This window comes from Monopterus albus, unplaced genomic scaffold (assembly GCF_001952655.1).
Source record: "Monopterus albus unplaced genomic scaffold, M_albus_1.0 scaffold28.1, whole genome shotgun sequence".
In the NCBI taxonomy this organism is placed as follows: domain Eukaryota; kingdom Metazoa; phylum Chordata; class Actinopteri; order Synbranchiformes; family Synbranchidae; genus Monopterus; species Monopterus albus.
In genome coordinates this window covers 1,785,223-1,805,137 of record NW_018127908.1, presented here as the reverse complement: position 1 = coordinate 1,805,137, position 19,915 = coordinate 1,785,223, and the positions used below count along the sequence as shown (strand labels likewise).

Genomic DNA, 19,915 nt, shown 5'->3' with positions numbered 1-19,915 from the left:
CAGAGGGCACTGCAGCACAGCAGAATTGATATACAGTACACATGCTGCAGGCCTTTCTGAATGTATGCATCTGCGTGTTTGTCTCTGAGAAACCTGCTGCACTGACTATCAAGACTCACCAATTCTCACTCTGACGTATCTCTGTCCATGTGTCTGCAGTTGATGAATATTTAAAGTCACACTACTGCAATATTTCTATGTAAAATACAAATACTGTGGTGCAGGAGAAGAGAAGACTCCCTCAGTGAGATGAAATATTGATTTCCTTTCACCAACCACTGAAATCTTTAAATATAACATCTAGTACAGGATATGTGAATCGCTTTACTTTCCATGCAGATCACTCATGTGCAAGTTAATTAGTTTACAATTGTAGACACAAGTTGCCTGATGAACAGCACTCTGTCCACAGAAAACTGAACTCACCAGTGTGAGAGCTGTTGCTTTTGTCTTGTGTGAACTGTCACAGAGCAGTTGGGTCGGTAAATAAGAGCATGCTGCTTGCATCCACGACTTTTAAGGATTTCTGGGCTTTGAAATTGGAGTGATAGCATACCTCTCATCGCCATTTGGTGCATCTGTCATGAGAACCTTCCTTGCGCTTCAGCAAGAAAGTTATTTGAAGAGAAAAATCTACTGTATGTAGTATCTCAGCATCTTTCTTTCTGTCTGTACTGCACACACACACACACACACACACACACACACACACACACCTAAAAGTGTTGTTTCTTCAGGGGGATCTAGTTCTTCATAGTCAGCATTCTGTCTGTTCCCTTCCACAGGGGCTGGCTTAAGTCCATTTCAAGCCACTTCCACACAGGACTGTTACCTGCGCACCACTAAACTAGCCACAGCACAGACTACAGAGACAAAAATCTCTCAGCTCATTTGACTTGTAAAATCCACCATGGTCCCTGTACTGTATGTTCACAAATCAAAGAGTGTCTTTTCAAATATACTGCTCAAAGCTGCAGTCCCCAAGCTTTAGAAATGGCTTTATAACCTTTTCCGGACTGATAGAGCTCCATTATTCTCTTTCTCATTTGTTTTTGAATTTCTTTGGATCTCGGCATGATGTCTAGCTTTTGAGGATCTTTTGGTCTACTTCACTTTGTCAGGCAGGTCCTATTTAAGTGATTTCTTGATTGCGAACAGGTGTGGCAAGAGAAATTGAACTCAGGTGCGATAAACCAGTGTTTTGACAGGGGGGCAAACACTTGTTCACACAGGGCTTTGTAGTTTTGGATTTTGTTTTCCCTTAATAATAAAAACCTTCATTTAAAAACTGCATGATGTGTTTACTTGTGTTATCTTTGACTAATATATAAATTTGTTTGACGATCTGAAACATTACAGTGTGACAAACATGCAAAAAGATAAGAAATCAGTAAGGGGGCAAACACTTTTTCACACCACTGTAGTTGAATGTCTTATTTTGCCTTGTGTTCCCTTTATTTTTTTGAGCAGTGTAGATACAGTATATAATATACTTGTACACTCTGTTATAAATCCTCTCAAGAGGACACAGGGTTTAATAATTCTAAAGAATAATATTAGCTGACAACAGTAAATTAATTAAGAAGTGGTTTTATGAAATAAACACTTGTGGAAGAAGTACTGAGATCCCCTACTTAAATAAAAGGATGGAAGTATTGCTAAAAAAAATACACATACATATATTTAAAAGTGTCATATTTTATTATTGCCAGAAAATCATTCAATTGAATTAGTTTGACTTCTCAGTGAATCATCTGCTTGGTTCAACTCTTCTGTCAAATACATGTAATAGAGTAAAAGGTTAAATATTTCCCTCTGAAAGTGGAAGCCACCGTAGCTCAAGGCCGTCCTTGGCAGGTGCCCTGGAGGTCCTTGAAGGTGCTGCCATCAGTGTGTGAGTGTGTGTCTGTGTGTGAATGAGTGAACAAGGGTCACGCATAGAGCCGAATACAAAATCCCGCAGTTCTGCAGCAAACCCTCCCTAGTTTGTGGTGCTGTTGAACTGAGAGGTGTTTTTAATATTTTACTATTCATATAAGTAACAGCGGGCTAAATAACAAACTGTATAATAAAATACAGTTAAGCAGCAGCTGTAGCGGAGTATAGAAGCATAAATCAGCATAAAACTGAGTACTGCACCTCACAAATGTAATCAGTGGTTAAATTTAAAACTGTGGTTAAGATGTCTTTTCTTTGCATCACAGGAAAAAACCCTTTTATTATTCAGACTAAAATATTACTATGTGCATAGCTTATGTTCACAAAACCACAGTGCGGCTTCTGTTTCCTTGCTCTGCCTCCCAACTCATTTTAAACCTGTTGTGAACGTAATCTCTGTAAATGAGTGTCATGAGGTACATGACACAGCGAGCTCAGACGAGATGTCACTCCCTCAGCTTGATCCCTCGGTCTTTCTGACACCCCCCTCAAGCCTTCTCCGCCCGCCATGCTGCTTCCTACTAATATAATATGAGTGCATGGTGTTCGAGGGTTTCATGTGTTTATAGCTCTGCTTAACAGCATCAAGGTTTTGCATGTTTATTTCACTGTGCATGAGCGGTTGTGTGTGTGTGAGCTCTGACTCATCTAACTATACTTAAAGCAGTCTTGGCTACCTATATGAATGCAAATGTAGTCCCCAAATGTGCACCTGCCTTTGTCAGATTCTCCTCTAATTTAATTTGTTAACATTGTTCCTGGAAACCGCTGGTTCAGATTAGTCTAGAGTGCTTTAGTCCTCCGGTGAGTCCTCCTGTTATTCCCCTGGTCCCATCAATACACCACCACAACAGTGTGTAGGAGGGTCTGACCCAGCGATGACACTCTCAACACACTACAAACAAGAACAGATTAAAATCATCCTATGAATATGTATTTAATAAAAGCAGCGAGGATGAAGGTTTTAGATGTTCAAGCCTTCATCAGACTCAAATATTTGTCCTTGCTGTCTCCTCACAATGAATAAATTATCCCACAGTGCCTCGGGAATTGCTGAATAATAGAGACCTTTTTATCTCATCTGTTGTGCTAGGCTTGCACATGGTGGCAAAGTGAGCGATGTAGCAGTACATAGAAGAAAGTCGGTGGACATGTGGTGATCTCTTCTTGTGATCCTGTTCAGTCAGCACTGCTGGAGAGTGAAATGTAAGTTGCAGTAGGGTAATGATGAGAGTACGTCCCTTGCTAGTACATACTGTATTTAGTGACAATATATCGGCTGGTAGTACTTTTTCAAAGCATAAACTTGTAACATAAATAATCTTGTTATGGATCCCTTTAATTCTGATCAAGGGACACACTGAATGAGGCTTGTCAGTTTCCTCTGTAGTTGATATATACACAGATACCAGTGTGTCTGTAACAAGACTTATTATCAGTTGTCAAGTTCCTGTGAGCAATATGGTTAAAGTCTTCTGTGATGGAATTTAAAGCTACAGTATGTAACTTAAGGTAGCGCTAGCATGAAACTCCAAATTTGTCCACTCTGCTCGGCCCAGCGCTCCCTCTCCCTGCTCCACTATGCTGTGCCACGATCTGCTACGCTCCACCATGCGCTGCCCAGCTCTTCAGATCTTTGTCGATACAAAATGTACAGTAAATGAGAATACAACAGAACTTACTGATCAAGCAGAAATAATTGAAAATCCCTGATTGGTTAGAGAGGTCAATCTCGCTCAAAATCTTTCAAGCTAATATCTCTGCACTGCAGTCAGTGCTGTTCAATGATCTGGGTCACAGGAGGCTTCAACAGCACCTCTCCACATTAAGAAAAGTTTTGGAGCAGATTTCTAAAACAGTAATATTTGAAAAACGTTACATACTATAGCTTTATAGAGTTTTTTTTTTGGAAATGCCACGGAGAAATTATTCATAGATAGAATAGCAACAAGAATGGCTGTTGTTGGCTTATCCAGTGAATTCAATTGCTGAGAAATTAAAGTGCTCACAGTGATGCAGGGGGCGGCATGGTGACGTGGTGGTTAGTGCGGTCGCCTCACAGCAAGAAGGTTCTGGGTTTGAGCCCTGGCCTTTCTGTGTCGGGTACTCAGACTTCCTCCCAAAGACATGTAGCTTAGGTCGATTGATGACTATAAATTGCCCCTAGGAGTGAGTGTGAGTGTAGGTGGGTGTGTGTGATTGTCCGTCTCTAAGTGTCAGCCCTGTGATAGACTGGCGACCTGTCCAGGGTGGACCTCGCCTCTCACCCGATGTCAGCTGGGATTATCTCCAGCCCCCACGACCCTCTTCAGGATAGGCCGTTTAGATGATGGATGGACATTGATGCAGCAATGTTGTAAATCCAACATTTTCATAAAGCTGTCCTGCTCATTGATTTGCCAACACACTCAGTAATATTAAGATGATTACATTTGAGTATATGGTCATTGTCCCAGTTTCCCAGATCATTTTGACCAAACAAAACCTTCCCCTCTGAGTGGGAAAGCCTGTGTCTCAGGATGTAGACCTGGATGCCACCAGGTGCACAGTCAATATTTTTTATCTTATTAGGTGGTAAATATGAGAATTATTGTTCAAACAAGGAGATAATGAGGAAGAGAATTAGGATGTGAGCAATGATTGACAAGTGCCTCAGCCTGTCACAGTCAACCATGAGAGTTTTCCTCTTCTTTGTGTCCAAATTAAGATTGTTTTTGGCTCCAGGATGCTGATTGTCCACCTGAATTTGTTAAATGAATGTGAGTTGGACCTCAGTTTTACTCACATTCATTTGTGGTAAACACATTTTATTCCTGTGTAAAACACTTTGCACTGAAAATGGTTTATGACCAGTTTATAGCAACTAGTGGGAGTTGAGCTGGTTTAAAGGGTTGTGATGTGGGAGGTCAGCTGACTAATGTAGATGCAGAAGTTGGTCATGTGGGAGGTAAACTGGTTACAGAGAACAGCTCATTTAACCCACAGGGGCCCACCTGCTGCTCACCCAGGGGGCCGTGCTCCAGATGGCCAGTGATTGCTTTCACACAGGCTGAAGAAAGAAACGGTCAGGCCCAGTTTATGCTCCTAATGAGAGTTTGTCTTGGTTTGTGTAACTATACTACATGAGTGGGTGCAGGCGATTGTGTTTGCAAAAACAAGTTTCAGAAGCAAAGTTGAAACTCTGTGAATACATTTTATTTCCCAGTGTAGAGATAAATATAGTGGTAGAATGTAGACCAGTTACCACTGTGGAGAATGCTCGTGTCCCTCCATGCAGTTTCTCACAGGTCAGAAGCTTTAGTGCTTGACAGATATGGGCCATTTATTTTAGAAAATAGTAACATGGTCTTAATGATTCTGTCACCATTTTGGGCTTTTCATATTTTATTTGGATGTTTTTGTCTAAATGTAACTGTACTGTAGAGTGCATGTAGGATATTAACAGGTGGATGAGTGTACAATGAATTTATATACTGTCAGGGTAGAAGATCCTTCTCTCGCTACAGAGGAGAAGCCTCTGAAACCTTTGAAGTGAACTGACTGCACTCAGAGATTAGTGAATCACTGACAGTGACTGAATCAGTAACTCTTAGCAGTGGGACTCCCCAGTGAGCTTCGTTGTCATCTCAGCTGCGATTCACAGTACAGTTAAAACTATCTTGATGTGACAGTACTGCAAACATTTGGTCATGGAGCCTTTAGCCATATAATCAGTGAGCTTTATAACAGACAACACACTGAATGCACTATGACTGGACATCAGTCAGAATCAGTGCTGTGTGAATATGGGTTCACTGACAGGTGCATGTCCTAAAGTGCATAATTGAACAATACTATTGGAATCAAAGTGATTTATATTTTATCTAGTGTCCCCCGTTTGGTTCTGGCCAGATGTTTGATGCATGCTGTAATTCTTTTTTCTCAACTGTCACTTTCCAGTAAGGGCAAAAGACAAAGCAATTTATGGGCAGAAATGACATCACATTTGTATGCCTTACGGAGTTTTAGGAATTAGGCTGACCACTGCGGTGTGAAGGTTGCGTTGTCTTCGCATCACAAAGGCAAACAATGCTAGAATACCAAGTGTTACAATTACATTTAAAGGATAAATTAATTTAAGTCTCTTAAAACAGCAAATATGAGCACTAACATATCGGCCACTACAGTGGTTCCTCCCGTCTACACTGGATCTGGGATCATTTCGAGCACTTAGTTCTTTAAAAGAAATGTTTACATCAGAAAAACTTAAATCTAAGTGTTAGTTCCTATATAACAAATGCATAAGAGGGTCCAGTTGTCTCTTAATTTTATTAGCATGTCACAGCCTACTTTAAATCCAGCAGTGGGCCTTGAAAGAATTTTGAACATGTGACAAAACCTTACATTTCTGACATGGCCACACAGCAGCCTTTCAGATTGATCACTTCACACCCATCAGCTCATTCCTCCACAATCTGTGGCTTAGATGAGGCCATGCTGATATTTGGATATGATTTATAGCAGTCTTGCACAAACATTTCCCAGCAGGATGGAGATTGAAATGGAAGATGAGCATCCCGACAGCATAGCCCTCTGCTCGTCTGTCAGACTGAACCCGATATGGCTGCTTTTGCTTTCCCCTCTGCACCTCGTGTTCATGTGAGCAGAAAGAGTCGCGATGCCCATCTCAAAAGAGGCAGAGGGGGCCCAGTGATCAAGGTGGTGCACAAAGCAGTGGAGGAGAGATGTTGCAAGGTATAGCCTCCAGAGAAACCTGGAGGGACTGATCAGAAAAAAGGGGAAGTAGATCAGCAAGTCCAGAGTTGTGCTGCTCACACCAATGAGAGTGTGGCATGGTAGAGACGTTTTGAGGGGAGGAAAGTCTGAATCATGTTCATGCCACCAGTACTGTAAACAGTTTACAACCATTCCTAGAATTACACACCTCAGCCACTTATTTTCAGGGCTAATTAGTTTTGTATGCCCTCACTCCAACTTATAGCTACATGTAATGCAATCTTGCATTTTCAGCACAGAAGGTTAACTGGCTCACTCTGAATGAAAACCTACCTCAGCAAAAATTATAGCCAATAATAACCCTTCAAATAGCAATTCAGAAAAGACAGTTGAAGCATGAGCTTTTAACAAATTTTAATAAGATCATAGCCAACTATGGCTGCCAGTGGACTTGGGCCTTTGGAGCGGATGCAGTCCTCTGTTCTGTCAGGATCAGCTTTCCACTTGAGACGACAGCTCTTTGCTCTGAGGAGACTGTCCTCACTGCAGCTATTGCTCTCCCTGCAAGAGAAGGAAATTAGATCTGTCACTTCAGATTTGTTTTACATTACTGCTGAAAGAGAAATGCATTCACTTTATTCAACTGCCAAATATTGTCAGGTTCCATCTCTAGTGATATTTGCTTTGTTCATCTTCGGCTCTTGTAACCTATGTAGGCAGGTATACACCACTCCCAGCTTTCCTCCAACTTAGGAGTTGGTTAGGGTTTGCCATATGCAAATTATGTACACAGATCTTACCAAAAGCTATGCAGCTCCAGTTACCCTACCCTCAACTCAATTATAGTTACACTGAACTATATCCAAATTGCAGCTACAACTTCTAAGGAGCTACTCACGCTGGCGGTGACATGGCTGCTCACAGGAGTCCGTGCTGCTGGGATAACACACTGCCGTTGAACAGTGAATGAACACCTGTAGAGTACACAAGCTGCATGTTGGAACAAGTACAGTTAGATTTGTCAAGGAGATCAATGCAAGCAAGCTGGACTCTACCATGCCCTTATCAGGAGTCAAGGTGGTTTGATCCACAAACGTGAACATTTTAATGATGAAGCGTTTGTAGTGGGTTGGGTAAAGCAGCCCAGAGGATTCATCCACAGGCACCACTGTGGTCAGGTAGTGATCATCAGCATAGGGACACCTGGAGCCAAGGAAGATCATGTTTATTAGAGCATTGCAGAGTTTTTACACAACCCAGTTATTTGATCTGTTTTACATACCCATCAATCAGGAGATCCCACTGTGGAAGGCTCTGAGGGTTGGAGGTAGATGTGGCCCAGCAGTACTCCAGGTTCAAGACAATGTTTGGATCCGACCTCTCCAGGATCCGCACCTCAACGTACACAGGTTCCCTGAGTGCTTTAGTGACTGGGTAGTCTGCTAGAGTGTAGAAGGAGCTATACGCTGCCTTTTCTGCAAGGAACACAGCACTGTTTTAGAATATCCAATTTTGCACTAGGTGGCACATTACAGGCCTTTGAGACACGTACCCTCCACACATCCCTTTGAGTAACACTGTCCATTGCCCAGTCTGAGCTCCACTCTGAGGGGGCCTGAAGCTGCAACCGGCACAGGAGGAGGAATAGCAGTTGTCTCAAAAACAAGCGCTTCCACAGCAGTACCATAATATCGGCACTGGAACAATAACCTGTTGGAAGATAGGACTTTATAGAAAATCTCAGTGGGCCACAAAAAAAAAGTAGTTGTACACCAACTCACTCAAAATGGCTGTCTCTGGTGATTGAGCCTCTGGGACCAATTCCCACTTCATATGAGGAAGACATGTGGTTTTCATAAACCACATAACCATCTTCTTCCTGTAGATTGCATGTTTTGAAAAATTTGCAGATTAAAAAACAAATTGGTCACTTTCCTGGATCATTCATATGAAGAAGCACTCAATTCTAGATGCTATGGTTGATTTGTCTTTAAGCCCCAACAGTATTTTCACTTTGACATGTTACATACAGGAACTATAGGGAAGAGTATGACAGTCTTCAGCTAAACCTGGGGCCATTGTGCCCCCCCCCCACTCTTTACTTCCATAGGAGCTAGACAACAAACTGTTATTGATAAGTTTGCCATCACCTACAGCTCTACATGTTACAGCTCTCACCTCACTTAATCAAAGCCTTCACCTACCTTGAGTGCAGTACCACATGCAGTCACAGGGAACTGAAAGATGACAAATGCAGAGGTGACACCAACAGGACTACAAGACAGGTCACTTGGTTCCAGCAGGCTGAGCGATTCCACATCTACATGGGGCAGAATGACTTGTCGAGCCACGATCACCACAAATTGGCCATCCCTGGTACACTGCACAGTCACTAAATGAGAAGACAGACACGTTTCTGTTGTAGTTCAGAGATTTGTTATTCCTCCAGTGCTTATGAGAAAATACTCTACCTGCTTTCCCATAGTAGCACTGCTGCCCATTAAAGCAGCACTTTATATTTTCACACTGCTCAGATGTGATATTTGGAGTCCCACACTGGATCTTCTCATGCTCCTCCACTTGGCATTCATCAGAGAGAGCTTCAGGTGGAAGGACCTTTGGTTGCTCAGGCAGCTGAGAAGGAAGAGAAGATTGGTATTGCTGCAGAGGGTGGCTCCAGTGACTCTGGGCAGTCACACCAGCAGCCCAAACAACCACCACACAAAACAGACTCTTGAAAAGCGCCATTGTGGGCTTTTCCATCTACACACTGGCAAAAGCTACAAAACAGTATTAAGCATTCCTCAAACACAGGTTTTATATATGACTGCTCATGTGTAGTTTGCTAAGAACTCCGCCTCTTGTTGTTAGAAGTCAAGTGTGTAGCAGCCCTGCAGAGTTAATCAGTCGGGAGCTCACAGGTGGAGCTTATTGTCTGCTCATCTGTCTGAAAAGAAGTCCTTACACCACTGCTGAGTGGATATGATTTTCTAACAGAGACTTGAGAAAAGCTGTGATTTATGGGGAGTTATGATTTACAGGCATTACTTTTTGTGATACCTGGCTCTCTTTGCTCTGAGTTCAAACCTCGGTGTGTTCATAGAAGCTGCCTGTCTTTAACTGTGACCCTAAACTGTTTCAATTTAAAGTGCGTTCAGTGCTTCCCACATACACTACAGTACAGCACCTGTATAAAAACTCTCTTTTTCTGTCTTTCATATACACAGATGTATGGGCGGTACACCCAGGAGCTGGGTGTGTATGCCAAGGAGGAAGCAGCCCGCCTACGAGACGGAGGAGTGCGGGATGGAGCAGGGCTGCGGAGGAACACCAGCATTCGCAGCCGTGCTGCAGATCTCCTGGAGTATGAGAAAGACCCTTGTGCAAAATGCCAATGTAAGTGGAAGGAAACCCTAAAATATTCTTCAGAGTGTTCTTGCAGGGACAAAGCATGCAGGTAGTGCAGTGCACAAACATATCCTAAAAGGCAGATTAAGCAGTGTTTAATGAAGGTAAACAAAAGTGGACCTGGTGTGTGTGTGTGGTCTGAAAGCAGTCTTGTGCAGCAGACTGCAGTTCTACAACAAGCGTGAAACTTGTCTGAAACCTTCTTAAAGTACTGCAGACTGGCTACCTGCCACAAGGGAGCAGGATAGTATGTGAACATGAATAAATGTGAATGATTGGTGCAGCAGGGCTGTCTCAGTGTTAGACAAGGACAGCCCCCTCTGCCAGCCCCCCGTGCATGTCTATGTGTGTAGAGATGTTTGATTTGCTGGGTGTATTTTTGTATGTGTGACTAGGGCTCCAATCTGAGCTGTCAGTTGATTTGTATGTCTAGTCCTCCAAAATGACTGCAGATAAGGGAGTGGCACCAGAAGAAGGCTGTACTTCAGACAGATGTACTCAACAATTGATGGAGTGGCAAACTGTGACCGTGTGTATGTCTGCGTCCTCCAAATGTTCTCATTTTTATTAAGACTTTGTTTAACCTTCATTTATGCAAGTTACTGAAATCAAAGGACATGTTTTGCTAGTCACCAGAGCAGCCATGAATTTCTTAAACGATCAGTTCATCCAAATTTAAATTAGAGCCGCTTTCTACTATCAGTCCACATAAAAAATTGACTGTGAGGTGTGGGGATTATCCACAGTAACAGGGACACTGCTTTTGCAAAGACATATTGCAGTGCTTTTTTTTTTCTTCAGTGCTGTGAATTCCACAAATAAAGTTCAGTACTGATGCAGTGAATGACACTTGAAGATGGAGCTCATAACACCCAAATGATCCACCCACCTAGAGGAGAGTGAGAAAATATTTTATGAGTATGATTTTGGGAAGTGATAAAGAATGATTTGATACTTGTTTGGTGATATTTGATATTATTTGGTATCAGTGAACCATAATGTAAACAAACACAGGCTAAAAAAAAGAGGCTTAAATTGTTGCCCACACTGTAAATCACTGAATCCACCCCCAGATCATGACGAATGTAGTTTCGTTTGTCTTGATTCAGGCTTTGGGTTGGCCACAGTTATGGACCAATTTATTAATCAGCAAACTGAGAAAATAACTACCATTTCAGCTGGATAACATAACATATTAGATAATCTCACTAAAAGTGAGAGAAAACATAGGAAAAAATGGCAGAGTGTTAATTTTTACGTGTTTGCACAAGTGAGGTAACATGGCTGTTTCCCAGGCTCTGTCTTTGCCTCTGTGCCCTTGTGACTACTGATCTGATTAAAGCACGATAAACTGCACTATAGGTGAAAGCTGCACTATGTCAGGCCAGCCTCAGTCGCTCTAATGGAAGCCATTTAAAACAATCACTCTCAAATCAGGAGCCAGTCAGAGTGATTTGTGCGGTTGTAAATCAAGAGGTGTTCATATTTTTAGCTTCAGCTTTAGACAGACCCTCCGGCTGCTCCGCTGTATTCTTGTTAAGTAATGTGTGAAGAGAGAACCTTCAGATCTGGTGGAAGTGGGAGTTTTAGTGTTTTTATCTCATGTATTTATGTGTGGGAACATCATCTCTGCGGGTGATGGACTACGAGTGTGTGCCTCGGTTGAGATCAGTAACTGGAGCTGCAGCTTTTGAACAAGGCAGCCTACACATGCAGCTCAAGCCTCCGCTGCTGGTCGTGATGGAGAGCTAAAACATGCCCTGCCTCGTTGGGTTTATGTTGACTTTTAGTGTGAATCTTTAAGGGATTGTATAAGTTGGATGGCATCAGTGTATTATGTCGCATCTTTGTGTATGTGTTTGAATCTACTGCTCATAGATGAAAAATCTTGTGTTAGTATTATTGTTGATTACAACTCATTGGTGTCAGGGACTGTGATGGAGGTGGAGAAAATGTCTGGTGTTGGGAGTGATTTTTTATTATAGGATCAGGAAGATGTCTGTGAATGCCACTGAGCCTGCAGCTGTGAGAGTGAGTCAAGATAGGTGCAGGTGCCAGAAAAAATGTGTGTGAGATAGAGTAATAAAGATGGAGTTGAAGGAACAACAATTTCCCTAGTTTCTCTCACATGGGAATGAACTGTAAAATATGTAAAAATATACACTGATCAGCCATAACATTATGACATGAAGTGAATAACATTGATTATTTAGTTACCATGGCACCTGTCAGTGTGTGATGCATATCAGGCAGCAGGTGAACATTCAGTCCTGGAAGTTGATGTGTTGGTAGCAGGAAAACTGGACAAGCTTAAGGATTGGAGGGACTTTGACAAAGGCTAAACTGTGATGGTGACTGGGTCAGAGCTTCTCCCACACTGCAGGTCTTGCTGGGTGTTATTGGTCTACAGTGGTTAGTGCCTACTAACAGTTGTCCAAGGAAGGACAAAGAGTGAACCGCTGGGTGTCATGGATGCCCAAGGCTCTCTGATAATGAGGTCAACCTACTGTAGATTAAACCTTTCAATTTCATTCATCGTTTTCAAAAGATTCTATTTTGTTTGAACCTTTGTTAAAATGGTTGAAAATGAGAAACACTGGTCTCTATGAAGAGAAAGAGTCGGGGGCTGTAGTGGTGTTATCACACCTAGAGTGGGGAGGCTGTTGAATTTATCTAAAAAATTCTCTCCAACTCATCCTCATGACCACAGTTTTCACTCCTTTTACACAAGTTTTTCACTGAATGGTTGACACATTTGTGCTCTTCCTGACAGTAGAACTATGGAAACAAACGGATTCACAGAAGATGCACAGTGACCTGCAGAGTGACACGGATACCAACCAACTACAGCACTGCCTCCTGTGTATTAGGCTGGTGGTCATGATGTTATGGCTGAACGGTGTAGATCCAGTGAAGAAGGTGGAAGTGCAATCTGCACATATAGATTTATCTTTAGATATTTCTCTGTATCTTGGTGTGTGTTCACTCTGACAGGTTCATCTGTGTGAGTGTGTCTGTGTTTCCATGTTCTCTGTTGGCCACTTGCCATCCAGCAGGTGACCCAGCTGCTGGGCAGCTTGCCTTGTCATACACACAGTGGTACCCTACCTCCCCCGAGAGACTGAACATCCCTGTGTGACCTGAATCCTGCACCAGAAATAACGCTGCAATGTCTGTCTTTTTTCTTTTAATATGTTTCTGCAGTAACGATGTCATTCAAACAGCTTACTCGAAGAAAAGGGAGATAACACTGTATCTGACATTTTTGTCACATTTTGTGCACATTTTTTTTTTTTATTTAAAAACAATTTGGACCCATTCTTTTTATTTTCAGTGTGAAACTTTTTTCCAGACAGAAGTGATGTTTTCAGTGTTTTCTAATCAAAACAATTAATTGAGAAAATAATAGGCAGATGACTAATGATGACAGTAATTATTAGTTGCAGCTCAGCATGACAGGAAGTGCAGCAGTGAGGCTTAGCACTGAGGTTTGTGGCACGGAAGAATAAGCTTTTTTCTGGATTTGACTACCCAGGCACTTCTCACAGTATTGGTAAGATCAACAAAATAATACACTGTCACCTTCGGGCAGCACTGTCTGTGTGACCCCTCGCTGTCTGTTCCTCTCTGTGGGTCTCTCCAAAAATTTGGGTTTTCTCCATAACAAATGACACTAAATGAGTTCTAATAAGTTCTATTTACTAAAAAAAGCTTGAGGTGTCACAACTGTAGCATTTTGTATGAAATATAGATCAGGTAAATGTGCTAGTAGCACATTTTAGCTCCTGTGGGAATGGGCACATCTATGAATGCTCTGGATATTGAAGTGAATTCCAGGCTTTGGGAGTGTCCACAGACAAGAGTGAAGAAATGAGTCCATTGATGCTTCTTTTAGCTGTCCTAGCTCGACATTGTCGATTCTAATGTAATGGTAGAGTTTACAGCCGTGACCCAGCTTTGCTTTGTCTCCTTATTCCTGTATTTGAGGTGGATGAAAATAATGTGACGCTCACCACCTAATAAACTCCTTCAGTTTTTTTGTTGTTCTTTTCCATTTTACTTGACGCATGGTAAATACGGAACACTCTGTCCACTCTCCTGATTGTGTTTATAATATCCCATCCTTTATTCATACTGTACTGCATGAGAGGATACGTGTTTCATCTGTCTTTCTTGGTCCTCATAAATAATCTGAGTATTCACTGTATTTCCAGGTGAAGAGAAACATGTCCAGTTTTATTTCTTCCAAATTAGACCACAGTTGTGGCCAACTATGTTTAGTAATAATATTGCTGGAAATTCAACTTAAAAACCATTTATGGATAAATATAAATGATCTCTTTTAATTTAATCAGTTCATTAAATACCTGACATTCAATCACTGATTAATCCCATATTTCCCTAAATGCGTCCTGCTCAGTGATTTGTAAGGTCGCCTGTACTGGTGTGCTTGCTTGTTAAATCAATATCTGAGGTGAAAAATGACAAATGTATAAAGTCTTATGCTACTTGTCATCATATTGTCCAAGTTCTCTCTGCTCTATTTAATAAACTACAGTACATAACACTTTTAACTGTGTGCATATGAAATGTGTTTCGTCTTTCTTGTCTTCATATTTTTCTCCTCTGTCGCTACAGTACATATTTGCTCCTTTTTCGCCCTTCCTCTCTGACACTGTCGATTCTTTCAGCCTCACACCAACATGGATCTCTCTGCAGTCCCCTTGCATCTCTAAAACTTTTGCTTTCCTCTCTTTTATGTCTCTGTGCCCTCAGTGTGTGCATCTCGCTGTCAGAAGTTCCTGATCTCGCGGGTAGGAGAGGACTGGATCTTTCTCATTCTGCTGGGGTTGCTCATGGCTCTGGTCAGCTGGGTCATGGACTACGCCATCGCCTTCTGTCAAGAAGGTAGGAAAGAGACAGAGAGGCAGAGAGGAAGGAGTTACAAAGACGAATGTCTAGTGAATATCAAACTGTTCTCACAGATGCAGTAGAGAAAAATGTTAATACAAACTGAATGACATGCTGACACCGAGTTGATTTTTACTCCCACATGGCATCAGATGCACCGGTGTTAATACTGACCCTTGAATTAATTCCCAGTTATTGAAAATTCTGGCTTTCCAAACAAATTTAACTGCTACAAAGATGTTGATAGTCATCCTGAAATAAGGGAACCAGCGAAGCTGTGCATCACAGCTAACATCTGGTAAAGAGTGGGGCATCCTGGTTACTCTGGTTAAATGTTTCTTTAGTGCCCTCCTGCTCTCTTTCAACACCTGCGCTGTGTGTTGATGCATCTGAATTTGTAGTTTAGTCATTCTGATTTACATAATTTTCATCTCTTGTTGTCCAACAACTGAATGAGCAGAAAATAGGTATTTAATGGGCACCCATAATCACCACCATTAACCTGGCAAACTGGTGTATGTGTGTGTTGAGACATCAGTCTAATTGTTGTTTTTATGATGATGAAGTCATCTCTCAAAAACACACACATAAATCTTAGTGACAGTGCCTGCTATATGTGTAAAATGAGTGATCATGAGGGTCCTAAAGGGGATCACAAAGTCAATTTCAGAGGTTGTGAGATAAGTGACAACACTGGAAAGTGTAAAAACATTTGTTTCTAATTTTTGAGGCAAACTCCGTGTTCCACATCCACTGCATATTTATCCACTCTGGTTTCCAGAAAGATGTAAAAACATCAACAGAGGCAGACAGAGGGTGCATTCTTAAATGTAGATGTCTTTGTGTAAATGCACAAGTAGCACTTACTCTACTTTTCCTGTTTTATAAAATGGTTTAATCGCCTATTTGCAAATGAGGAGGTGGAGGTGGCTGCCGAGCTGCTATAGGTGAAAAAAACACGTGAATAAGGCAGAGATGTAAGAATAACATGGGGAGAAGGTCAAATGATTAATCTGTTTCCAACAGAAATGGTTTTTCTGCTGGACTGTTCTAAGATCCTTGTGTGTGTCTGTGTGCAGCACAGAAGTGGATGTATAGTGGACTGGACAGTAACATGCTTCTGCAGTACATCGCCTGGGTCACCTACCCTGTAGTGCTCATCACTTTCTCTGCAGGATTCACACAGATTCTGGCACCTCAGGCTGTGGGTAAGATACACACTTAAATCATTTGTGTGTAAACATATGCATTCATATCTATAATTTATGGTTACGTTTCTATGTCTGAGTACTGTAACTAGGTCTACAGTGCATCGTAAGGCCTCGAAGGACCTGTACGTTTATAATGTTTATGTGCATACAGAAAACTACATGAATATCAATCAGCCTTTCCCCTCACCACATCTCCTTTGCTGCTCATTTATTCTTCTCATCCCTCTCTTTGTAATTGCTTTCTTTCAACTCATATTTTTTCTCCACTCCATCACTTGGCATCTCTTTTTTTGCGTTTTCCAGGTTCAGGTATTCCTGAGATGAAGACGATACTGAGGGGGGTGGTCCTGAAGGAGTATCTGACTTTTAAGACGTTTGTGGCTAAGGTGATTGGTCTGACCTGTGCCCTGGGCAGTGGGATGCCTCTGGGGAAGGAGGTAAAAAGCTGATTTTCTACCCTTCATTTGTTGGGATGATCTAATAACTTTCTAGTCTCATGGCTGCGAAAATAAAAAAGACATTTACTGCTAATGACACATGAAAAGTAGTTTGAATTAGAATTTGAGCAGGGTTTAATGGTTTTGAATGATTTCCCTGAATACCCGGTGATAAAATGTGCTTTCAGTCATATCCTGTGTTTTAAACATTCTTATCTCCCTCTTTGTCCGCCCTTTCAGGGTCCCTTTGTCCATGTCGCCAGCCTGTGTGCTGCTCTCCTGAGCAAATTCATGGCCGCTCTTTTCGGGGGAACTTACATGGTAAGAATAGTAACCCCATTAAAACTGTTAGATAGATTTCCAGACATACAGATGCAAAACTGTGTTTAAGTAAAATGTCAGCAACTCACAGTGAGGACGGATTATCTCTCTGAACGGGACATTCACCATTTCAACTAAATATCGTTTTGGGATTTAGATGTTTTTGATTTCTTTCTGATAATATAAAGAAAAGCTATCTCATGACTGTGCATTAAAGGAGAAAACCACTTGAAGGTACTTTAATAGTGTACATCTCCGGTCACCGTACTCTAGTCTTAATTTTGTGATGAAGCACGACCTACTTTAGAAGACACAGTTAATTTGGGGAGTTTATAATGACACACATAAAGGTTTAGGCACTGAAAGTAAAGTGAGAATGATGTCAGAACTAATGCCATGAATAGTTTTTATTCATCAATGAGCTTCAGACAAAGTGCAGTAAAGAGAGAAGAATCAAATCAATATTAGCTGTGACTGTCCTTTGTCTTTTAACAACTGAATGAGGAGCGTCGTCATGTGCACGCAGTTGTTCAAGGTACTTTGCAGGTAGGTTGTTCCCCGCATTTTGGAGAACTCACCACGGTTGTTCTGTGGATTCAGACCATCTCGCTGTCATCTGTGTCTTCATGTGATCCCACGCTGACCCCGTGATGCTGAGGTCAGGACTCTGAGGGGACCGGACCACCTGTTGCAGGACTCCTGGTCCTTTTTGTCTCTGAAGATAGTTTTGTTTTTTTTTTGTTTTTTTTGACATTTGACTTTTCTTAGGACCTTTCCTTTTTGTTTTTGAAGATAGTTTTGTTTTTTTTTTGTTTTTTTTGACATTTGACTTTTCTTAGGACCTTTCTTAAGAACAACCTGTGAATAAATTTATGAAAACACTTAGAAAGATGATGGTGAATGAGACCCATTGTTCTAGTATATACACCTGAAAACTGCACAGTGAGACCACAGTCATATTTGTTGACCCACTCCACTGGAGCAGTTCAGAGTTGAGGACCGCTTTGTTAGCCATTCCTAATTTGGAGATTGACCCAAGAAACTGTTTCATTAGCCACCTCTGACTTTTAGACCGCCACTGCCCTTCTGGCTTTACTGCTGAATGTGTGTGACACGTTCAGTTGACTGTACCTTGAGGGGCTTATTCTAAACTCAACATAATGCTTCTGTTTGGTCAGTTTTCAATGAGAAGAAAATAAAAATACTAAACAATAAAAGCTGTTTAGTTTCAGCAGTTGTTTCTTCTTCTGAGCCTTAATATAAGGCAGCTAAATAAATGGCATTCAAAAACTTAATACACTCCAGTTTTAAATGTGACAGAAGCTGTGTATGTAGCTGTGCAAATATACAGTGGGTACGGAAAGTATTCAGACCCCCTTAAATTTTTCACTCTTTGTTATATTACAGCCGAAAAGGTAAGGGCACTATTTACAATTGCCTGGTTTTCTGCCTAAATTGGTCATGAAATATGATCTGATCTTCAGCAAAGTCACACATATCAACAGACACAGTATTTCCAAGCTGATAAAACACAAACGGTCATGATCTTTCTTGTCTTTATTGAACACACCCATTAAACATACAAAGTAATGGTGAAAAGGGATGGCAACAGTGTCTAATAACTGGTTGAACCACCTTTGTCAGCAATACCCTCAAGCAAGCGCCTCCTGTAGCTGTGGGCTAGACTCGCACAGTGTTCAGGAGGAATTTTGGACCATTTTTCCCTAAAGAACTGCTTCAACTCAGCCATATTCTTATGACGTCTGGTGTGAATGGCTCTTGAGGTTATTCCACACCCTAATCCAATTTATAATCGGTGCAGCAGTCATTAAGTGTGGTCCTACCTTTAGCAATATGATTTTTGTGCTGTAGAAATTAAACTGATCCTCTCTTTATAGATCTAAAGTACTTCAGTGATCGAGAAAGTATCCCATTCATTTATTTACAAAGCCCAGTGGGTATCTTGGGTACATTTTTTGATAATTTATACATGCTAATTAAAATAGCATGCTTTTAAATAAATGTTTGCACAAAGTATTAATAGCTGTTTTTGAACTATTAGTGCACACAAATGAACAGAACAAACAATTTATCCTGCAAAATATGTTTAACAAATGTCAAAGATGATATAATGGGTTTCATATGTAAACACAAAGTATTTGGCACTGCTGCTTTCTCTCATGTTGACATTGCGTCCACCCAGTTGCCAGGCTGTTGGGTACATCACATTAGATAAATAAAAACACCTCTATATAATGGAACACACTTCAGGAGCACCACAGTTGAATCAACACCACTAAAACAGAACCAATAAAAGTGAAAATTATGGTCAAATCCTTTCCCCTCCACAATATCAAGGGAGTATAAATCTGCTTGCCAGGTTGTCTCTCTTTGCCTCCCTTGAGCCAGGTTTACTGTGGAGTATTTTAATATCAGGGATGAAAAGCATAATCATTTTTAACCTTTGTGTCTTTTATATGGGTCCCCCATAATCCATTTAAAATTGTTTTAGCTTTCACAGGTTAAAAGCAGGTTGATGATGCAGTGAGAAAGAGAGAAGAGTGTACAGTGGGTACGGAAAGTATTCAGACCCCGTTAAACTTTTAAAGGAATACTTATGACCATGTGATATTTCAGTTTTTCTTTTTTAATAAATCTGCAAAAATGTCAAAAATTCTGTGTTTTTCTGTCAATATGGGGTGCTGTGTGTACATTAATGAGGAAAAAAAATGAACTTAAATGATTTTAGCATATGGCTGCAATATAACAAAGAATGAAAAATTTAAGGGGGTCTGAATACTTTCCGTACCCACTGTATGAAGTAAGAGTAGTAGTGCGGCTCTGCAGATCTGATACTGCAGATACTGTACTACTGGTACAGTCAAAGGAACTGCTGCAACCAGCTACCTACCAGTAGGGCATCTATTGTGAGGTTTAACTGCTTAAAAGAAAGCAAAAACATTCTCCAATTTT

The 19,915-nt window shown here is 41.2% G+C and overlaps 2 protein-coding genes across 8 annotated transcripts in view; one reads left to right on the top strand and one right to left on the bottom strand.

The window, feature by feature from the left end:
• clcn2a (chloride channel, voltage-sensitive 2a) overlaps window positions 1-19,915 on the top strand; it is a 40,106-nt gene that overhangs the window by 7,777 nt on the left and 12,414 nt on the right. For 6 of the 7 annotated variants that reach the window (XM_020595627.1, XM_020595626.1, XM_020595625.1 and 3 more), the window contains exons 2-6: window positions 9,882-10,050; window positions 14,839-14,970; window positions 16,053-16,181; window positions 16,488-16,621; window positions 16,862-16,942. In XM_020595627.1, coding sequence (XP_020451283.1) covers window positions 9,882-10,050; window positions 14,839-14,970; window positions 16,053-16,181; window positions 16,488-16,621; window positions 16,862-16,942 — 645 coding nt within the window. Of the gene's footprint in view, window positions 1-9,576; window positions 9,746-9,881; window positions 10,051-14,838; window positions 14,971-16,052; window positions 16,182-16,487; window positions 16,622-16,861; window positions 16,943-19,915 lie in introns of those variants that run through there. The other variant, XM_020595628.1, reaches the window with a different exon arrangement.
• LOC109957629 (zona pellucida sperm-binding protein 4-like) lies at window positions 7,052-9,462 on the bottom strand. Its single transcript, XM_020595630.1, has 8 exons — window positions 9,126-9,462; window positions 8,859-9,046; window positions 8,436-8,533; window positions 8,207-8,364; window positions 7,937-8,129; window positions 7,710-7,857; window positions 7,553-7,628; window positions 7,052-7,215 (listed from the first exon to the last, which is right to left on the bottom strand). The coding sequence occupies exons 1-8, from the start codon at window positions 9,415-9,417 to the stop codon at window positions 7,088-7,090; spliced, it is 1,281 nt and encodes a 426-aa protein (XP_020451286.1). The 5' UTR covers window positions 9,418-9,462; the 3' UTR covers window positions 7,052-7,087.